This window comes from Setaria viridis, chromosome 4 (assembly GCF_005286985.2).
Source record: "Setaria viridis chromosome 4, Setaria_viridis_v4.0, whole genome shotgun sequence".
Taxonomy (NCBI): domain Eukaryota; kingdom Viridiplantae; phylum Streptophyta; class Magnoliopsida; order Poales; family Poaceae; genus Setaria; species Setaria viridis.
Window position 1 is genome coordinate 24,872,892 of NC_048266.2, and position 21,577 is coordinate 24,894,468.

Genomic DNA, 21,577 nt, shown 5'->3' on the forward strand with positions numbered 1-21,577 from the left:
AGTAGTATGGAATGGACGCTACAAAATATAATGCAGCAATCTCTGCAAATGCTCTCTTGTATGGTCAAGGGCCAGTTCATTCCCAACCATTAACCTAGTGACTAGCAAACGCTGCATAGCTTCCTGAGAAACAAGACACCGGCAGAAACAAATGGAGTGCAGCTTGGAAACGCATGCGCAGGACAGAGGATACATATATGGCATGTAATAAAATGACAAATTACACTTGGTAGTTGGTACAATAGTAACAGTGTCGACAAGCTAGGATCCAGCAGCAAGTACAGTGTACAGCACCCGGGCCTATAAATTTATACTCAAAGAGTTCACGATCTCACGCGTATGGAATGATCAGTTAGTCGTAGCTATCGGCACCATTTTTCCTTTTGGGGTTCAAGAAAATCTCACTACCCACTAACGGAAATTAGTTTTAAAAATTCAAATAAAGGATCAAGGTTTAAACCATCCCATTAAACTTGGCTATGTGCAGTGAGGTCGGAAACTATTTCTTTTTAAAAAATTAAACTCAAATAATGTCGAATGAAATGGATTGGACAAGTCGGGCTTGAATTTAAAATGAGCGTACGTGCAATTTTCGAGCTGAAATCAGGCTATTTCTCCACCTACCCAAATACTGAAATTAAAAAAAGCCACAACGCATGAGGAGAAACTAACACGACTGCCTTGGGCAGCATAGTCGATCGATTGAAATTTTTTATCGTGGATCGGGCGCAGTACCTCGTATCGTCAGTTGTTCCCTTATTTGCAGTAACTAGGACGGAGGGACATGGCCTTCGTATGAGTCCCTCTGCAAAGGAGGCCCGTCCAGATGCATCAGCCAACGTGCACGAGTGCTGATGAACTGATCATCAATACCCCGGTGATGGCGGGCAGGTTATGTCAGGTCCTGTTTGGGAGGAAGGGGCTAAAGTTTAGCTCTAGGTTAAAGTTTAGCCCACTAAAATAAAAGGATTAAAGTTTAGCACCTAGGGTATTTGGATGGGAGCTAAAATTTAGCACCTAATGAGCAAAATGACTTCGGTACCCCTCCTTCCCTCCTCCCGTACTACCCCTCCCACCGGTTTGCTGCGCGCGCTGCCCCTCCCTCCGGCGTTTTTTTTTTCTACCGCTGGCGCGTGCTACCCGCCGGTTTGCTGTGCGCGCTGCCCCTCCCTCCGGCGTTTTTTTTTCCTGCCGCTGGCACGCGCTACCCCTGCCCGCTACATGCACTGCCCCTCCGGCTTGCATGCGCCGCTTGCATGCACTCACATGCATGCACTGCTTGCTGCCTCTCTTTCTTCCTACGCACTGCTTGCTGCCTCTCTTTCTTTTTGCCTCTTGATTCTCCTCTCTCTCTCTTCTTCTCTTTCTCTTTCACTCTTGATTTAAACAGAGAAGGAAATACTATGTTTATTACAATATCCAATAATCACAAAATGAAACAAAAAATACATTATCATTACAACACTGAAATCAACTTTTTAGGACCTATTGTACAAGGCATGAGCTATTTCATCTCGAAATGCATTCATGTTGCTATCTTCGTCTCCTCCTTGGGTACTCGTCCCATGTCCTCCACAGTTTGATGTTCCAGTCATTGGAATAAAATTTTCATCACGATTGCACAAATCAAATTCCCTATCGGCAATACCATTATCTCGAATAAAATTGTAAATTGTCATGCATGCTACAATAATTTTGCTTTGCTTGTGCATTGGAAAACTTGGTATACCCAACAGTATCCTCCACTTCATCTTCAAAACTCCAAAGGACCTCTTGATAACATTTCTAAGGGACAAATGTGCATAATTAAAGGTCTCTTTCATACCTTTGGGCATTGGACCATTACGAAACTCCGGTAGATGGTACTTCGTACCCTTGTAAGGTGCTAGGTAACCGGGACGGTTAGGATACCCCGAGTCAACTAGGTAAAACTTGCCTACAAATGAAGACAAACTTGTTAGGTAAATGAACTAGACAACATGTATGCACAAATGTAGAGAGTATTGTATAGAAACTAGTGTACCTGTAAGAGGATGTGGAAACTTGGCACCGTATTTTTTTATGGCATCATTGAACACTCTCATATCATGGACCGATCCAGGCCATCCACTAACAACAAATGTAAACCTCATGTCGAAGTCACAAATAGCTAGCACATTCTGCGTGGTATATCCATGTCTCCCTGTATGTTGAACCACCTTATCACTTGGCACCACAACTGGTACATGTGTGCCATCTATAGCTCCTATACAGTTGTTGAAGTATGGAGCAAACCGAGGGTTTTGTAATCTTTTGTGCACCGTCTTAAATTCAGGGTCGAGTGGCCTAATATTATCTATTGCTAGCTTAAGAACACTGCATAACACTTTGTCGAACGTACGGCTTATTGTTTCCAATGACCTCACAAATCAATCCTCAACTTGCCTAAGTGACTGTGGTGCACCAAAGTATCCATAGGAACATTCCTAAAGCCTGCATTGTTGACATATCTCTAGTTGCCCTCAAACCATATGAGTCAACCAATAAATCATGTAGTTGATGAAATAATGGGCAACTCATCCTAAACATGTTATAACAAGAGGTCATACTTGATAGTGTTTCATTTACCCATTTAATGCCCGTCATAGTTGCAACCCTCCTTGGAGCTTTGTGTATGGAAGATTCGTAGTACATACCGAACATTAACAGCAAATTGGCAAACTTCTGATTCCTCTTACAACAGTGCATTATGAACTCCATAGTTTCATCTTCACTAGAGAAATCTTCCATAATATGATTATCCTCATCATCACTTGAACACTCAGTTGAAGAATTAGCATCCTAAACCATAAACAATGCAAAGGTTAGTAATGTTAGAGCATCAGGAAGGTTAGCACATAACAATCACTAAGATAGCAACACACTATTGATTTTATTCAATCAGTTCTTAGCAGCAAACAACTCAGTTCATGATAAAACTAACATTATGACATCTCCAACAATGATCAACATAGCTAAACTAATACATCTTGTGTTCCTCACACCATCTCTTTAAAAAAATCAGCCTAGCTTCAGGACTTGGTATATTGCAGAAAAACTCTCTATGCAGTCCCTCTTTAAAAGTGGTCAGATAAGCATAGTACTCAATGCTATCAGGAGCAGCACCACATTCTAAGGCCAATTCTTGACACTTCTTCAACTCTGCTCTTTCCTTCGACTCCTTGGTACCTTCCTCATCTACCTTCTTCTTCAACATCTTGTGATGTCTATCATCAAATTCAACCCATTTACCCACTAGCTTGTCCATAACCTGAACCATAGGGCTCTTGGACTTCTTTCCATGACTTGTGGCAATGGACCTAATACTAGTACTACTAACCCTCTTCCTACTATTTGTACTAATTGGGCTGTCATCACAATCAAAAGGGAACCCCTATTCTCCATCTTGTTCTTCACCTTCTTCTTCATCTCCTTCTTCCTCTTCTTCATCTTCTGCTCTAGGTATGAAGGAGGTAGACCCATCTACTACAACCTCATGGAATATCTCCTCTAGCTGATCAATGTACTATGGAGGACCATACTTGAATTTCTTACATTCTAATTTGGAGCCCTGCAAAACAAGTACATGTTCAGGTTACAAAACTCCATAAGGCAGCAACATATGGACAATATGAAAAATGATACTTACCTTTGTGTTTTCATCCCACCACCAATCTGGAGCAGTGATAGTACCATTTGGAAGCCTGCCCAAGCCACTATCTTTCTGCAAGCCTCTCCAAAAAGTGTACAAAGTTTTCAATCCATGTAGCCTATTCCTGAACTGCCTCCTTTCATGCTTCAATCCAGTTGTTAAGAAATATTTTTATACAATTGTCTTGTAACCTCTTGCGGACATGGTAGCTTTGTGACAATTTCTTTCTCTAATTTGCTCGACACACAAATTACAGAATAAAAGTGTATTTGGTTGTGACCAAGATGCCTTGTCACCTTTAATCTAGTGCATACACACAAGGATATAAAAAAGTCATACAAGACATCTTAGCTACTCTTACTAGCATCAGCACATAAACATTGCATACTACTGCTGGAACATTGCATACCACCTTCAGTTCAAACATGAGTACAACAATCAGCACATAACATGGCATACTACCATCAATTGAAGCATCGAACAACATCATTGCATACACATATAAGTTGCATCTCAAGTTTAGATTAGTACCTTAGAGCCGGGAAAGATCACTTCGACGCCATCAGCAACATCTGGAGTGTTCCCTTCATCAAGTTCAAAGAAACCTTCTTCATCAACAATGGATCCACCTCGACGACGCCCACGGACACGTACTCCGCCGCCGGCACCACCATCAGACGCGGATCCAATGAATAGGGACCTAGTCGCGCGCCCACCACCTCTTCTAGAGCCACTGCCGCTGCCACGGATTGCGCTGCCACCTCTGCTTCCCCCGGCGCCACCCCATCTGCTCCAACCGGCATTGCGAACTTTGCGCCCCCTGGCGCCACCTCCTTTGCTCCTCTCGGCGCCGCCACCTCTTGTGCCGCCGCCTCCTCTGCTGCCTCCGCCGCCATTGCGGGGCACGCGAAGACCGAGGGTGCGAGCGCCGCGCCCTCGAGCAACTCCGCCGCTGTCTCCCCGGAGGAAGTTGGAGTACGAGGTGATGTCGGGGAACTCGTCGACCTGCGAGTTCAGATCCAAGGCCTGCATGCCGGCTCGTGGCCCTTGGTACGACTCCGCCTGCGAGAAAAAGTCGATGCAGTCGGCGGGAAGGACGGATCCGGCTGCGAGAAGGCATCATCGCCATGGCCGTCCATGAGCACGCGCGAGTAGCTCAGCGGCGCACTTCGGGGGGGAGGAGGCCTCTGGATCTGGAGCGGCGTGGGGTGGGGAGGATGCCGCCGCGCGTGGTGGGGAGGGATGGATGGAGGCGGGGTGGCGACTCAAGGAAGGCGGTGGGTGGGGAAGAAAAGGACGGCGGCGGTTAGGGGAAGGGAGAGGATGGTGGAGGCGCGTTGGCGGAGGGGGCGCGGTGCGGGATCGGGATGTGGTTGCGAGATCCAGATGGAATGAGGAACGGGAGTGGGGGGAGAAGATGACGGCGCGCGTGATTCTGTTGGAGGGTGTCGGGCGGAGGAGAGAGAAGGGGGTGCGGGAGGGGCAAGAGGTGGAATTTTGGACAAGGGGACCACTTTTAGCCTCTTTAGCCTATTTTAACACCCCTTGGAGGGGCTAATGGATTTAGGGAGGCTAAAGTTTAGCCTCTCCATTTTAACCCTCCTGTTTGGGAGGAAAGGACTAAAATGTGATTAAAATGGGAGGGCTAAAGTTTAGGTTCCCTCCCAAACACCCCTCGCTATGCTTCAAATGCCGTGACGTTGCCCTGCACCTTTCAAGTTCGAGCTACGTCAGCATGGGTGAGCGGCCTCGATCACATCAGCGTTCGTGCTTATCACAGTGTGATTTTTGAAGCAGCTGCCCCCGGGTGACTGAGGGGCCGAATCTCTGTTGGTGGACTGGTGCCCACGGCCCAAGGCCGGCCGGTAGACGGGCGGCGGGCCTTTAAGGTCAGTCCCACATCAGCAATCTCCTTTGGAAACCACCCTCCCAATCAAAGATTTCTACACCTGGTTCGATAATTTATTTTCTCCCGCACCCTGTCTTCTCTCTCCCCTTCTTGCTCTGCTTCCCCTCTCTCTCTCTGCGACCCACTCGGTGAGCGGCCGTGGCCGGAGGCAACGCCGGCAAGCAAGCAACTAAATCCACAACACACTGTCCAATCCAAGCACCAAATCCACCGCCAGCAACAACAATTTCTTGTATCCTTCCAAATCCAATCGACTCAACTAGTAAGAAATCCGCTCGAGATGCAACCAGCAGCCCTCCATTTTATCCAAATGAACACCCGGAAGCCACCCCTGCTCTTGCCGCTTTGCATCTGCTTCAACCTGGTGGTGGCTTGCCTTTGCGGCCCATCTGATGGAAGCCGACGCCACAGGATCGGAGCCCGCGCCGGCGTCCCCGCATCCTGTGTATGGCGCAGAAGCGGGGGAAGCTCGGTGAGGTCGACGCCGAGCTCCGGCGGCAAAGAGTGCGGCAAGGTCGACGGCGCGCGGGATGCAGCAGTGCGCGGGCGGGCAGGCGGCGGTGGGGAGATTCGACGGGGTTGGGAGCCTGGTAGCGAGACTCACAAACACCAGTCATGCATTGGAGTTCGCGACGACACTGAGTCGTGCATGAGAAATCGTTTCGATGTTTTTCCCTCTCTCTCCACTTTGAGGCTAGAAAAGTTCACAATTCCATATCAATCACTAAGGTCTTGTTTAGTTGTCAAAATTGGGAGTGTCAAAATTACTGTGCTGGCACTGTAGCACACTGTAGCGTTTCGTTTGTATTTGTGAATTATTGTCCAAACATTGACTAATTAGGCTCAAAAGATTCGTCTCGCAAAGTACAACAAAACTGTGCAATTAGTTTTTAATTTCATCTACATTTAGTACTCCATGCATGTACCGCAAGTTTGATGTGATGGGCAATCTTCTTTTTGCATAGTGACAAAGTTGAGAGTTGGAGGTGAAGTAAACAAGGGCTAAAAGAAGTTCTATTGCCAGGCACTACATCAATTTTTTTACCCTCCCATGCCACTGAAGTCACTACCGTTACTCCAACTTGCCGTTAGAGCTATGGAACACGTCAGTTTTTTGTGGGAATGGCCAAAGTGCCCCTACTATACGTGGCCCCGTTTGTCAGGCTCCAAGCCGAAAGTTTCTTCCGACCTCTCCAGTGGTGATAGCGGTGGGGTGACGGCAGGGGCAGCTGGACGCGCCGCGGCCCCAAGCTCCCAGGCCCGTGCGCCTGGACCTGCAGATCTGCGCCACCATCGCTGCGCTCCTCCTGTATCTCGCCATCCTCCACTCACGCCTCGCGTCGTCGTCGTCCTCTCCGTCCGTCCGTCTACCCTCCTCGCTCACCATGGGCAACGGCCTCAGCGCTAGGGGCGTCATGGCGGAGCTCGCCCACCAGCACATCATCTGCACCTTAGGGATTGATGTCTTAGACTTCGATTTGTGCTCCGTGCTGTAAAAAAAGTTGGAAATTGAAGGGGAACACCGATGGATTTGGGGGTTCTGGTGCTTGGCGTGGGGGAGAGAAGAAAGCAGGGTAGTGGTGGCTTGCTTACTTTGCTGGTTTTGGATGGAGCCTTGGAGAAGAGCAGGAGAACAGACAGACTACAGAGGTATGCTGCTAGCTTGCTGGTGCTCGACTTGAATGGATGTGTGAGCAGCTGGTTCTGTTCTGATCGAGCAATTATCTCACGAGCAAAGCAAACACAAGCCTCGGCAGAGGGACCACCAGAACAGAGCATCAGCTTCCACATGCTACAATATGTTTTGGGGCTGAAATCTCCCGTGTACTGCATGCATTTCCACTTGGTAATTTAGTCTCGTTCGCAACAAGTCCATATGGCATCCACAGTTTCATGCCATTCTGCTCCATGAATGACATGGCCAGGAAGTTGTCTTGTGTTGTGCCATAGCATAGATGAATATAAATGAGTTTGATGTTGAAGTCTTGCGCTGTAGTACTGAAAGTCTGAAACATGTTACTGATTGAGTCGAGTTGGGGGTAGGGACTCTTCTGTGTACATTTTTCTTTCTTTTCCTTTGTTCTTGGACAGAATTCCAATTGTTCCTCCCTTGTTTTCGAAACCAATATTCCATCTTAGAGTACTACAATCGGATCGACTTGCTTGAAACTGACATGTTGATATTGTACATTCTGTGTTTACAATTAAGCTTGCTTTGTTTAAGAAATGAAATGAGGAACGGTCTCCTGGTAGCCATCTTGTTCTCCATCTGCTCCGTTGAAGTTCGTTCTCCCACACCTGCATGTGCAATTTTGGGGTTGACTTATGCTCTGTGGTTTGGATAAATACTTAAGGGGGTGTTTGGATAGCAAGGGCTAAACTTTAGTCCTGTCATGTCGGATGTTCGGATGCTAATTAGGAGGATTAAACATGAGCCAATTACAAAACTAATAGTAGAACCCCTAGGCTAAATCACGAGACAAATCTATTAAGCCTAATTAATCCATCATTAGCGAATGGTTACTGTAGCATCACATTGTCAAATCATGGACTAATTAGGCTTAATAGATTCGTCTCACGATTTAGCCTAGGGGTTGTGCAATTAATTTTGTAATTAAACTACGTTTAATACTCCTAATTAGTGTCCAAACGTACGATGTGACAGGGGCTAAAATTTAGCCCCTGTCTTTCAAACACCCCCTAAGTAGAGTATCTGGTACCGATGCATATAAATTTGAAAAACAGTAGTGTCACTGCCTGGTTTGGTTTACGCTGTAAGCACCCGTCACATCGATGTTTAGATACTAATTAGAAGTATTAAACGTAGACTATTTACAAAACCCACTACATAAGCGGAAGCTAAACGGCGAGACGAATCTATTAAGCCTAATTAGTCCATAATTTGACAATGTGTTGCTGCAGTAAATATTTGCTAATGATGGATTAATTAGGCTTAATAGATTCGTCTCGCCGTTTAGCCTCCACTTATGTAATGGGTTTTGTAAATAGTCTATGTTTAATACTCCTAATTAGTATCTAAACATTCGATGTGATACGTGCTAAAAATAAGTAAACGGAACCAGCCCCGTAACGAAAAGGCCACTTGGTACTTTAAATGAGCTCAGTGTATATATTTGCACAATTGTAAGCATCTGTTGTGTTTGGTAACTGCTACCTCATTCATAAAGATTGGTTAGTTCATACGAAGAGAGAGCATGCAGCATACTAGAAAGTCTGGTACTATAAACTTTTTTATATATGCCAGTTTCCATTTTCTGCTGCATATTTGAAATTGGTTATATGGAGTAGGACATTTGCAATGTTGGTTTAACATTTCTGGAAACACATGCTAGTTGAATTTGGGTAGTGCGGCTTCCAATATCCTTGAATTTCAAATATAAATGAGCATAGGTGCAGCAGCTTCACGATGAGCAAAGCATACAACAACTTCCTTTGATGAACGTAACAATGAGAATATGGTATGACTTCAAGTTCAAAGAAAGAGCATATGCCATGGCTTCTGTACTACCAATATTATAGCACCTCATACTGCTGCTTGCTTTTGGGGGCAGGGGCATATATGGTTTTAACTTTTAACCATTACCGAGAGCCCTGCTACTGCAAAGAGCCTTTTTTGGATCATTATTGACAGAAAAAGGATCACAGAGGTTCGACAGCAGTTGTGTAATTCTATTACACAAACACCATCCACATAATTTGTTACACATTTACATTTGTTGGACTGTACCTGAACATGGTGTGTTGACCATCTTTTATTCTCTGAGATGGAGCCGTTACTGGGCTGGCTAAGCCATACTCTGAGTAACCCACAACCATTACAAAGCTTGGGAGTATCTTCCAGCCCCAAAACATAGCCCGTCTGGTTCCAAAGGAATTCAAAGACTGCTTGAACATAGGCAAAAGACTATCACATAAACGAGAGAAATGAGCCAATGAGAAACCCTACCATCATGGCCATGCCTGCTGTTGCATGCCTCACTGCATTAAAAAGTCCATGTCTCCAGCTACTGTAGGAGTCTGAAATGCTCCTCCCACTAGCCTCGCAATACAAATCCACAACCAAACTAAATGTGTTGATCAATGATGAAAAGTGAGGCACCATCAACATTTATTTTCAAGTTCTCAGCATGCAGTGGCGGATTCAAATTTCCATCAGCAGCAGGCAAAAGAACTTTTCTAAAACAGGCGAAAGAACTGGGAGAACCTGGGAAACCAAGAATTGCAACTGAGTATAGAACCCATATGCTCCCCAGCATCATTCCACCAGCACATAACCAATTGTACTGTAGAAAGCAAACTATTCTCTGATAGCTCCAATTGACACAGAATGGCCTAACTCAATTCACCTTTTTTCCGCACTTGAACAAACAGTACGCCTCTAGTCTTCCTGGAGATGTAAACAAATCTGGCATCTGGATCACTGCCAAAAGCCCAAAAGCATCATCAGCCTCATCTCAAGAAGAGAAAAGAAAAGAAACAAAAGAAAAGGAAGTAGCAAAACATCTTATGCAGGCTCTCATATCCAGGTCTCAAACATTCTAAAGTTGCTGGCAAAAAGCAAAAACATCTAGAAACTTCCATTGACACCAATGAGAATGATCTGCATAAAGCCAGTTAAATCCTGACACCAACCCAATTGAAGTAAACAAGCATAAGGCTAACATGAACAAAGAACTACAATAGTCTGAGACTGCAAACTGAACTGCAGCCTACAGGACCATGGGCTTTTCTTAATTCTAATATGACCAATTAATACTGCATCTGTCCCACAAGTATGGAAAATTTAACTGTCCAAAATGAGAAACCATTTTGTACAAGTACCACCACATAAGCCCAAGGTGATAAACCATCTAGAATACCTGAAATAAGTCGCTTCAATTTCTCTAGTACTGCCACCAAAAATACATCCATTTCTATTATTTTATATTTCTATAAGAAATAAGTGATAGCATAAAAATACACCATAGCTATTACTATTAGAACAACAGAATGTAGAATGACAGGATAAATTTTGTACAACTACTGAAAAATAAAGGGTCACTTCAGAACTTATGAGCAAAGGATTATTACAAAGGTGTGGTGTGGGTGTGTGGTGTCTATATTATTAATTCCAGTATGAACTTTACTGCCCTGATCTACCTCTACATATGATAAGCAAGTATGAAAAGTTCAACAATCCAAGGTGATAAACCACCTCATACGCCTGCTGTCACATAAGCCCAAGGTACTAAACCATCTGTACACTCTCTCCATTTTTGAACTAATTAGGTCATCCTAAACAACATATATTTAAAACAGAGAGAGTAGGTGCAATAAGTCATTTGGATTTCTCCAGTGGTGCCACTAAAATATATCCCTTTCCATGTTCTAAGCAAGTATGACAAATTCAACAATCCAAAGTGATAAACCATCCTGTGCACCTACTGTCACATAAACACAATACATGGAACAAGTTGTTTTACTTCTGCCCCTGTCGCCACCAAAATACATCCAATCCCATTATTAGAAACTTCTGTCAGGACTCAAGAATGAGTTACAACACAGGAAATACACCCCAAGTTATTAGAGCAACAGAATGCACAATGCGAAGGTATTTTTTGTTAAACCATTGAAAATAAAATGCACTCTGGAACTTGGGCATGCAAAGTTATGCTCATGCTGGTGATTTTAAAAGGCTGGCTCAGATATTGAAAGTAAATAAGCATTATTTCCATTCTTTCATTATACAATTTGCTACAATACAGGAAAGACCATGTATCCGAGGCCTACTAAAATTCACCAAGGAGGGGTGGAACCCTGCCTTGTTGATGGAGACCGCGATCCAAGGCCTGGATCTCTTGAAAACCTTGTCTTGGGAGTGCTTCCAGATGGGGTTGAACCTCTGTAGCTTGCACGGAGAGACTCATCAATAGTGTTAGAGGACTTTGCCGACTTTGAGATGGCGTTCCGTACAAACTTCTGCGCTGCAGGTGAGAGGGTTCTGGGACTTGCACTGCCTCCCCTCACAGGGGATGGCAACGGTGGCTTGTGGAAAATTTTTGAACGCTCCTTTATCTTCCGTGCTGCATCCCTTGAAAGCAGGTGTGCCTTCACATCGCGAGCAGGAGGCGGTGGGATCTTGAAATGCACTGTCTCACTACCCCCAGAACCACCTGGCGTCTCATCAGGATCCAACCTCAGTGGTGTTCCATCAATCTCACCCCATGTCATGAATGGCGACTCATCCACACCAGGTGCTGGTGATGGTGTCCTCACAAAAGTATACCCGTTGTTGGCCTTTTTGTCTGACTCAAGGTAGAACGGGTTTGGCGTCTTCCTCAGATCCTCCAAATCATACTTCTTCGCTTTGTCGGGATCATGGTATGCCATCCCTCCTGGAGTGGTGCCTGCAACCGGTGCATACAGTATGGCAGCCTCTTCCTCCTTGGGCCTTGCATCATCAGCCATGGCTCTCCCATGTAACCTGGTGTTTGACTTGTCAATCTCCTTGGTCATCCCCTTGATCCGCTCTGCGCGCTCCTCTTCTGTGAGAGGCGCCTCTCCTCGGTCAGCAGGGTAGTACATGAGCAGGTTCTTCGCTGTGAACTTGGCGCCCTCCAATGTACTCGGTGGCTGCCCCGATGAACCATACCCATCTGTTATCCTGTCGCGCTTGGCGTCCTCCAACAAGGGTTTATTTGCTGCCTCGGCAGGCTCCAGGAGGTGGGCGTAACGCTCGTGGCGGCGGTGGTTGACCTTCTCGAGGATGCGCGAGAAGGACTCGTTGTCCTCGCTGGTGAAGCGGTTGAAGAAGCCGTCGAGGGAGAGCGCGGCCGCGACATCATCGTCCTCCTCCTCCTCAGGGGCGCCCGCGCCGCCGGCAACGGAGCCGGCGGGCGTGGTGAGGAAGGAGGGGGAGCGGAGCGCGGTGGAGGTGGCCGGCGTCGGGGTGGGCACGGGGCCCGTCCTCTGGCGCTGGAGGCGGCGGCGGCGGTCGAGGATCTTGAGCTGCGCGTCCCGGAGAACGAGCGGATCGCGGGACCGCACGGCCTGGAGCCAGTCGAAGCGGTCCCGGAGGCGGGGGAGGTCCGGGAAGAAGTCCCGCTCGATGATGCGCTCGATGGCGGCGACGTAGGTGTCCTCGTCGAGCACCTCCGGGCGGCGGCGCTTCGAGGAGGTGGTGGCTGCGGCGGCGGCGGCGGCGGCGGAGGCGGAGGAGGGTGTCGGGGAGGGAGGGCGCGGGGTGGAAGGCGCGGGGGACGGTGATGGCGAGAGGTGACGGGGCGAGTGGCCCGGCGAGCGGAGCATCGCAGCGGTGGTGGCGGTGGCGGCGGCGGCGGATTAGGGTTAGGGATTCGAGAGGTCGGCCGATTGGGGATCGGAGAGGGGAAGGACCGAAGGAGTCGGGTTGTGTTTTGCTTGGAAGGCTCGGTGAGAGTTTGGGATATGTCGAGTTGTCGACAGTCGACACGACTGCTCTCAACTCAAGCCGTGAGTAGAGACGCCTGAGGCCTCGTTCGTTTCGGCCGGAACGGTCCGGAACGAGGCCCTGGTCCGGCTCGGAATAAATTTGGATCTCAATTGGAATCGTTGTTAGGTTGGCTAGGCTTTCCGGCTCGGTTTTCCCCTCACTCCATGGCCTGAAATGAAATCTCACCTCCTCCCCTCCAAACGAGGTCAATCCTATCCGCTTTCCGGAAGCTCATATGTTATATGGCTTCTGGTGTTTAAGATTCGTGCAAACATTTTTTATCCATCGGATGTATTTCATATTTCCAACTCTAACTCTCTCACCTTGTTGCTGTCGTGCCAGTCGCCGCTGCCGCCGATGCCGTGCGCCCTACCACTGTTGCGCCGCCGTTGTTGCTGCTTCCGTCGTCGCTGCTGCTTCCACTGCCGTCACCGCCGGTGATGCGCCGTTGATGAAGAAGAAGCTACTAAATATTATTTTTTTGAAATGTTGAGTTAGATTTAAAAAATGTTGAATCTAGTTTTTGAAATGTTGAATCAATTTTTTTTGAAATGTTGGAATAGTTCAGGAAAAATGTTGAAAGTAGTTATTTTTTTTAAATTTTTTTGAATGTAGTATTTTTAAATGTTAAACTATTCCTCAGAAAATGTTGAATGTAGTCTTCGAAATGTTGAATTTATTTATCCATAAGTTTGGCTCGACGGACTTTAAAGTCATGTTTCTTAGGGGGTGTTTGGATCCTGGAGCTCAAGTTTAGTTCGTGTCACATCGGATATTCGGATGCTAATTAGGAGGACTAAACATGAGCTAATTACAAAACTAATTGCAGAACCCCTATGCTAAATCGCGAGACGAATCTATTAAGCCTAATTAATCCATCATTAGCGAATGTTTACTGTAGCATCATATTGTCAAATCATGGACTAATTAGGCTTAATGGATTCGTCTCGCGATTTAGCCTAGGGGTTGTGAAATTAATTTTATAATTAACCTATATTTAATACTTCTAATTAATGTCTAAACATTCGATGGGATAGGAGCTAAAGTTTAGTCGGGGATTCAAACACCCACCCATCCAAAGAGCGGGAGCACCCTCCAAACGAACCCACCCGCGAGACGACGACGCGAGGCGACGAGGCAGCGGCGCGGCACATCCCGACTGTGACTGGCTCCTGTCCGGGGTCCATCCTCTCCGCCACCTTCTCACCAGTAAGGCTCCGGCCTCTCTTCCTTCCCATCTCTCGTCCTCACGTTCTTGTTCTTGAGGTGGCTGGGAGTTGAGATCCGTAAAGTGGCTGGACGATCTGGTCTCTTGATTTGGTCGACCTAGGTGCAGAGTTGGGGCTGGGGGAAAATCGATCCATGAGCAGGCCGCAGCCTTTTGCGTTCGGTTTTGCACCGAGAGGGAGATCTCTTTTCTTTTCCGTAGCTGCTGGATGCATTTGGAGTATAGGGCACAAACATGATCGATTGACAAATTTGTTTGTGTTCATAAGCTGCATGTCTACACTGCATTGTAGTAATTTGTTTATAGACACATGCCATTTATTCTAGTAATTTGTTTTGAAATGAAACGACTGGAGATGACTGATTCTAGTAATTTATTAAATTATTACTACCTTAAAAACTGACTGTAGTACAAACCTGTACAGATCAAGCAGCTGACAGCATAGTGAGATTTATATACCTTAAAAACTAGCAGTATGACAGCATAGCAGCTGATGGTTGTTTAAATGATGTACCCTTTAGCAAAGGGGTTCAATTTCAGTTGGACTCCCTTTGTTTTCTTTTACTACTGATTTTTTCGCATATTCTCGGTAACTACTGACTTATGATCCCATTTTATAGTCATATCTCTCATGCTGTGCTGCACATCATGTTCTGCCTTCCTGTCGAGATGTGTGGCTTAGCCTGTAGTTATGGCTTTCAGAATCGTAATTAGGGGAATGGACCAATACTGAATTCATTTTTTTTGCGGGTGACCAATACTGAATTCATGACGACAACATATGTCCCCTCCCTTTTAAAACTAACCTAGAGATGAGATAAGCACATGCCTTCAGTTTGTTTATATTTTCTCACATGTTGCTTGTATTGTGCATTACGGTATCACCTTCAGTGGTCACCCTCACGCCTCAGACCTCAACTACACAGTCTTTGAAGAATTCATACAGAGTAGCTGTAAAATTTGTCCTTCTGCTAACACAGAAAAGTTTCTTTTGCTCAGTGTTTAAAACATCAAAATAGTTGTCAGGGTTTAAATGAAAAGATTAAACTCAGTCTCCCAAATTTTTGTCAACTATAAGTTATGTGAAGTCACAGTTTTAATAAATAAAGTAATTTCTGGTCAGCTATCATGGTTAATAAAAAGCAAACAGTATGCATTTCTCATACCTTTTCTTGTTACTTGTAGATCCCCAATGATAATGTGGCAGTGTTTGCAATTAGGGATAGCAACAAAACAGGGAATGTGGCAGTCCTGACTAACACTCATCGAGTACACATGAAGATTCATTTCATTTGATTGCTCCTAAGTCTTCAGCATGGAAACTTAATTGAAACTGCAAGTTGTCTCACTTTGGTGTTTGGTCACACCTTAAACTAACTTGACAATGAAAACGTGATAGCACAAGAAATACGTAAAGACATCCGCTACTTTAAGGGACAACTAAATGGTCCTCCCCGCCTTAACCAAGCTAACTGAAAAAAGAATGTCACACACTTGGTTTATAATTGATATCTTCTACTTTAAGGGACACCTAAAAGCATTACAAACTTACATCCATATAGTCCGGCCTGTTACCTATACTATGTTGAGTAACTTGTGGCACTTGCAGACATGTTGAACTGGAACCTAGAACATTTTACAGTCGAATACAGACAGATAGGTTGATGCCCCGTGACAACGAGGGTCACATATTTCATACAGTCTTGTCCAATCTTTTATACAGCCCTGGTAGAGAACTGACCTTCCATCCAACCCCTTTTATCCCGGTTAATATTGGGCCCGTGACAAAAGTAGCTTTAGTCCTCGGTCAAAAACGTGCCCCCGAAGGCCACCGCGGGGGGAGAGCTTTAGTCCCGGTTGTAAACACCAACCGGGACTAAAGACCCTCCTTTAATCCCGGTTAAAACGACTAGAAATATCGTAGCGGGGGGCCAACCGGAACAAAAGGGGGTTCTTTTATCCTGGTTGGAAATTCCAACTGGGACAAAAGGGGGGAAGTTCCAACCGGGACAAAAGAATCCCCTTTTGTCCCGGTTGGAATTTCCAACCGGGACAAAACATCTAACCGGGACTAAAGGGGGAGCCTTTTGTCCCGGTTGAAACTTTTAACCGAGACTTTGAAACTTTCAACCGAAACAAAAAAGTCCCGGTTGAAATTTTCAACCGAGATAAAATGTCCCCACGCGCCCCTCCCCCAACCTCCTCCTTATCTTTCTCTCCCCCTCCTCTCCCCAGGCACCTTATCCTCTTCCTCCTCTTTCTCCCCTCCTCTTCTCCTTCTCCTTATCCTCTTCCTTCTCTATCTCTCCTCCTCATCTCCCAGGCAAGCTGCGGGTGAGCGGGCTCCGGCGCAGGCGCCGCTGCCCCTCCCCTTCCCCCTGCCCCTTCCCTTCCCCCTCTGCTCGCCCCTCACTGGCAATAAGGAGCAGCAACGGGGCGAGAGCGGGTGGCGGCATGCGGGGGAGCGGCGGCGGGTGGGCGGAGTAGAGCCGAGGCGGAGGCCGGTGGCGGCGGCGGGGCGGAGGTGGAGCGGGACCGGAGGCAGGCGGCGGGCGGAGGCAGAGGGGCGGCGGCAGGCGGTGGAGGGGCGGAGGCAGGCGGCGAAGGGTGGCGTGGGAGCCGAGGCAGGCGGCACGGGAGCCGAGGCAGGCGGAGGACGCCCAATGCTTTTTTTATTCTTTTTTTCAAAAGATTTTAGTTCCGGTTGGTAACCGGGACTATAGGGGGATGACCGGGACTAAAGATCCCTTTTGTCTCGAAAAATTTATCCTGGATGGCTTTTAGAGAGATTTGAGGCCTACCAACCGGGACTAAAGCTAAGTTTTCTACTGGTGATAACCTTTATAAGTTGATGCTAAAACGAGAAGGTAGGCCTACAGAAGAGCTTTCAGTTCGAGGACATTCATGGGTCAATGCTTGGTTGCATGGAAGCATACACACAGAAGTAAATATGATTGGGGGCCAGCTACTACAAAGTACAAAATCTGCATGAATTTCACTATCAGGCGTGTGGTTCAACCCCTACTTTTTGTTTCATCTTAACTTATTTTTGGTTCAGGTTACCTATTTGGTCTATGAACTTTAAGAATGTACTACTTTTGGTAGGTGTTACATGCAAATGCAGTGTTGGTTCTTAATCTGTGTAACCAAAGGCTAGTTCAGTACTTAAGTTCTAATTTGCATTTCGTTTGCCATGCAGATTGCTAAGCCTGGTGTGAAAAAAGAAGAACAAGTAACCAAAACATGGTCCAAGGCGCCTGTCGATACTCATGGTTCAAGCTTTTTATTTATGTTGCCACAGTTTTGAGACTTGTAGTTGGATTTAAACTTGTTAGGCATGTGTTTTGATTCCATCTGTTGAACTTGTAATTCAGTTGCATACTTATTTGCTATGGTAGTCATACCTCTTACTGAACAAGTCTGTATTCTGTATGCAAAGTTGATTCTGTATGCTTTGCGCGGTTTGAGGCTAATGCTCAATCTGTTGCAAACTCTGTACGCTCTGCCAACATGCATGGGATTGACCTGGATTGATTCATCTGTGCCAGATGGATTGACCTATTCAGTTTGAGTGGATTGGTAGGATTTAATCTTCCCCGAATTGAGTGACACAGGTGAAATCATTCAAATCGGGCCTGGAACAAACCGAGTCTGGAAGTAATTCTGACCGGAATCCAATCCGGCACTGCCGAACGAGGCCTGAGTATACAGCGAAATACCTTCCTAGGCGGATAGCAAGTGGATAGCTACCAAACCAAACTGACGTCCAAATGTTCTACTCTATCTACGAATTTACAATTTATGATACTATAGTATGAAAATCATTTTAATCACCTATTGGTTAGGAAAAGAAAAGCAGATCATTTTGACCTTCGAATTATTTGAGCCGTCAACTCTATAACCAATTAACTTTGATCCTCGAACTATCAAAACCGTACAATTTTTCATCCTTGAGCTTGTATAAAGGAAATTTGTGGCTTACGAGCCAGTAGAATTAGTATATAGGATAGTTGTATCATATGATTTGATGAGAGAATGTTGATCATACATGTTAGTCTTTTATTTTTATCTTTTTTTAAGGTAGCTTCAATAAACTTTACTCTTAGAAACGATCCAAAAGGAGGACCCATTCCTAATGAGCCATTCAAGACGTGACTCGTGCTCACTTATGCCCCCTTTTCTATGTACCGACCTATATGCTGATAAATTTCTTATTGCAGGTATTGTCCGTCCACGACGATTAAACCACACGTACTGGTCATCCATGGCAATTAAACAACATGCATGCATGCTTTCTCCCACCCCTTACATCTTTCAAGCTTTTTTACATCAACATTAGCATACCATCCATCTCTACATCCATAAAAAAAAATTCATCCGTGACAACCTCCCTTAGCACAGGCAAAGCCATTTAGCCCATATAGATGGGAATGCAAGTAGACTCAAACTTAAATTCACCTTTATGTTCTGGCTGAGTGTTTAAACTTATTCCTAAATCCTAACCCTTCTCATACTTGCACCTTCATGGCCTATATTGGTGTTGGGATCTTCTAGAAACCTCCTAGATCGAGATTATTGCATTTGGACACATGATTGAGATACGGATAATGCCAATCAGCATTGGACCAAATAGGACATTCTGACTTTCATCTTTTCGCGTGTATGCTTCCTGTATTGTTCTAATTATAGTCCAAATTAAAATTATTCAAAATATCCCACTTTATCTTGAAAAACCTTCCCGTAAAATATCAATATAATATAAACACAAGACATAAATGAATATGTAGTTACATCGTATATTAGTGCAAACTAATCAATAATGTCACTAAAAAGGAGTAGTAAAATGTTTGGAATAGCGCGTCAACATCTACCAACATTACTGGAGTTTGTGTGCATATGTGACACTACTCGAACATAAGTAGTCTAGTAGGCCTGCTAGTGGGGCGGGGCAAATCGGGATTTCGGGTCGGGTTCTTGCGTGGGGGTTCATTTATATGGGTAGTTGCGGGTTTAGAGGCCAGCGGGTCGAGGCGGGGTGGGGAGCTGCATTTGTGGGTCGGGGCGGGTTAGAACACCCACTCCCGTCAACGGGGCACCTAGACTCCTCGGCTCCACGCGCAGCGGCTCACGGGCATCTAGGACGCCAGGACGGGCGCAAGGATGGGGGCGCAAGAAGAAGCGACACCGCTGCCGACCGCTGGCGCCACCACCCCTCCCATGCGAGGTCCTCCTCCGGCTGCCATGGATCCAGGTACACCTGTTGCATCTCCCCTTCCAGTCCCCTCCTCAATCTCCTCCGCATCACCCCTTGACCTTCTTCTTCTTGCCAGATCTGCGGGGAGGTGCCACCGCCACTCCTGCCGACGCTGTCGGCGAGAGATCCCTTCGAAAGATCAAGGTGCTCTTCCCTTTTCTCTCCGATTCCTTAACGATTTGTTTTCTAATCTCGTATGCTTGTTAGTTCCCTGTACATAATTGTCACCGTGCATAGTTCCCTGTGCATGGTTGTTTGCTAATAGTGTTCGACACTATTAGCAAGGTCCTTGCTGCTGAATGGATGATTTTGATCTGAATTTTGATCATAGAGATGGTTTCATCATGAAGTCCCCATGACTCGGGCAAATAACTCTTATTGGAAGCTATCAATGGATCATTTTGATCTGAATTTGTTGAGCAAGATGTAGCATGCTGCATTGTTACTGCTATTTATATAAAGCCCTTTGCCTGATTTTAGAAATCGCATGTATAAAGCTGATAATAAGTGAATTTATTTAGTTTGTATGTTTCAGCTATTTGCATAATAAGTGAATTTATACTTTGTTACTGATTACTACGAGTATCAATTTCCTATCTCGTTATATTTTGTGCTGTTCATACCTGTTTGTATCTTCCTTTTCTTCGATGTATTGCTATTCATATGTATGATATTGCTGTTGATTATGGGGGCGTTTGGTTTGTTTGCTTATTTTTAAGCAAGTGTCACATCAATGTTTAGATACTAATTAGGAGTATTAAACGTAGGCTATTTACAAAACCCATTACATAAGTGGAGTCTAAACAGCGAGACGAACCTATTAAGCCTAATTAATCCATCATTAGCAAATGTTTACTGTAGCAACACATTGTCAAATCATGGACTAATTAGGCTTAATAGATTCGTCTCGCCGTTTAGCCTCCACTTATGTAATGGATTTTGTAAATAGTCTACGTTTAATACTCCTAATTAGTATCTAAACATTGATGTGACACTTGCTTAAAAATAAGCAAATGGAACCAAACCAGGCCTATCATTTATGCCTTTTTGAAACATATGTCTTCTCATCGGTTAGAGGCCTCTGCTACTAGTGAGAGCACCAACAATAGTTCCTCGCAAACACCAAATAGAAGGGCACCAGTCTGGGAGTATTATGAGCCGGAATTAGTCGAGATAGATGGTGTCCTAAAAGCAATTTGCAAGTACTGCGGAACAAAGTTAACTGCAAATAGGAAATCAGGTACTGTTGGCGCTAAAAGTCAGCTGATTGACTCTCAGCGTCGGACACACGACTTGGGAGAATCTGCTTAGCTCCTGTTCGGGTGATCGTCCCGGTGCAGTTCGCGCGGCGTGCCAGCCAATCTGACCTGTTAATTGGCAAGGAAGAAACGTATCAAATCCTAGGGGTTACGATTGGCTAAGGTTTCGATCTTGAGGTAGCGTATCAGCGAATCGGCCGATTTGCTTTAACAAGATAATCGGCTATGATACAGCCGATAACTACGCAACGATTATAAAGAAAACTACTGGAGTAAACTAAATAATGCTATAGGAGCAACACTTGAAAATAGATCTAATCGGCTATGCAAAAACAATAGATGAAGGTAATGACAATCAAGCCGAAAGTTCTAATCTCAAGCTGGATAACTGGTGATAAAACTAGAACAGGTAAAACCTAGAATTCTAGCAAATATCGATAACTGGTGAATAAATCTAAACGAAACGACAGCGATGCGCCCGAATTTAAAGCTTAGATATTACTCGATAAACAAAACTTACAGAATCGGCCGGAGATCATGTCGATGAAGTCCTGCCAACCCGTACGAACTCGTGAAAGAAGAAAAGTATTGGCGAAATCGCCGATTTGAAAGTAAAGTACGAGGAAATAGTAGATTGTTGTATTGATTTGATGTGTTTTTTACAGATCTCTAAAGGTGGCTATTTATAGCCTGCTACAACTAACTTCCTAACCGACTAGGATCTATCTCTAATTTTAAATGAAAACGAATATTTACAAGTACAACTCGTATCGGAGTTGGTTATTG

At 45.4% G+C, this 21,577-nt stretch overlaps 1 protein-coding gene and 1 long non-coding RNA gene across 3 annotated transcripts; one reads left to right on the plus strand and one right to left on the minus strand.

Moving 5' to 3' along the window:
- Positions 1–9,248: 9,248 nt before the first annotated feature.
- LOC117852996 (uncharacterized) lies at positions 9,249–13,123 on the minus strand. 2 transcript variants are annotated; one of them, XR_011898047.1, is made up of 3 exons: positions 11,401–13,123; positions 9,547–10,020; positions 9,249–9,459 (listed from the first exon to the last, which is right to left on the minus strand). XR_011898047.1 is itself a non-coding variant. In XM_072293216.1 (2 exons), exons 1-2 carry the CDS (start codon positions 12,885–12,887, stop codon positions 9,933–9,935), a joined length of 1,575 nt encoding a protein of 524 aa, XP_072149317.1. In that variant the 5' UTR covers positions 12,888–13,123; the 3' UTR covers positions 9,526–9,932. The 2 variants fall into 2 exon arrangements, 1 of the variants encoding a protein (XP_072149317.1); XM_072293216.1 differs by lacking the exon at positions 9,249–9,459 and having other exon boundaries at positions 9,526–10,020.
- Positions 13,124–14,143: 1,020 nt separating this feature from the next.
- On the plus strand, positions 14,144–17,776 carry LOC117853976 (uncharacterized). The gene is made up of 2 exons (XR_004640162.1): positions 14,144–14,259; positions 17,478–17,776. It is a non-coding gene; the product is annotated as an uncharacterized lncRNA (long non-coding RNA).
- Positions 17,777–21,577: the final 3,801 nt, after the last annotated feature.

What these genes read in the sequence shown, in the direction of transcription:
- LOC117852996 (XM_072293216.1), bottom strand. Translation starts at nt 12,887, where the DNA reads ATGCTCCGCTCGCCGGGCCACTCGCCCCGTCACCTCTCGCCATCACCG. An exon ending in TCGCGGTCTCCATCAACAAG is followed by an intron (nt 10,021 to 11,400) that starts GCAGGGTTCCAC and finishes GGCTTTTGGCAG; the next exon opens with TGATCCAGATGCCAGATTTG.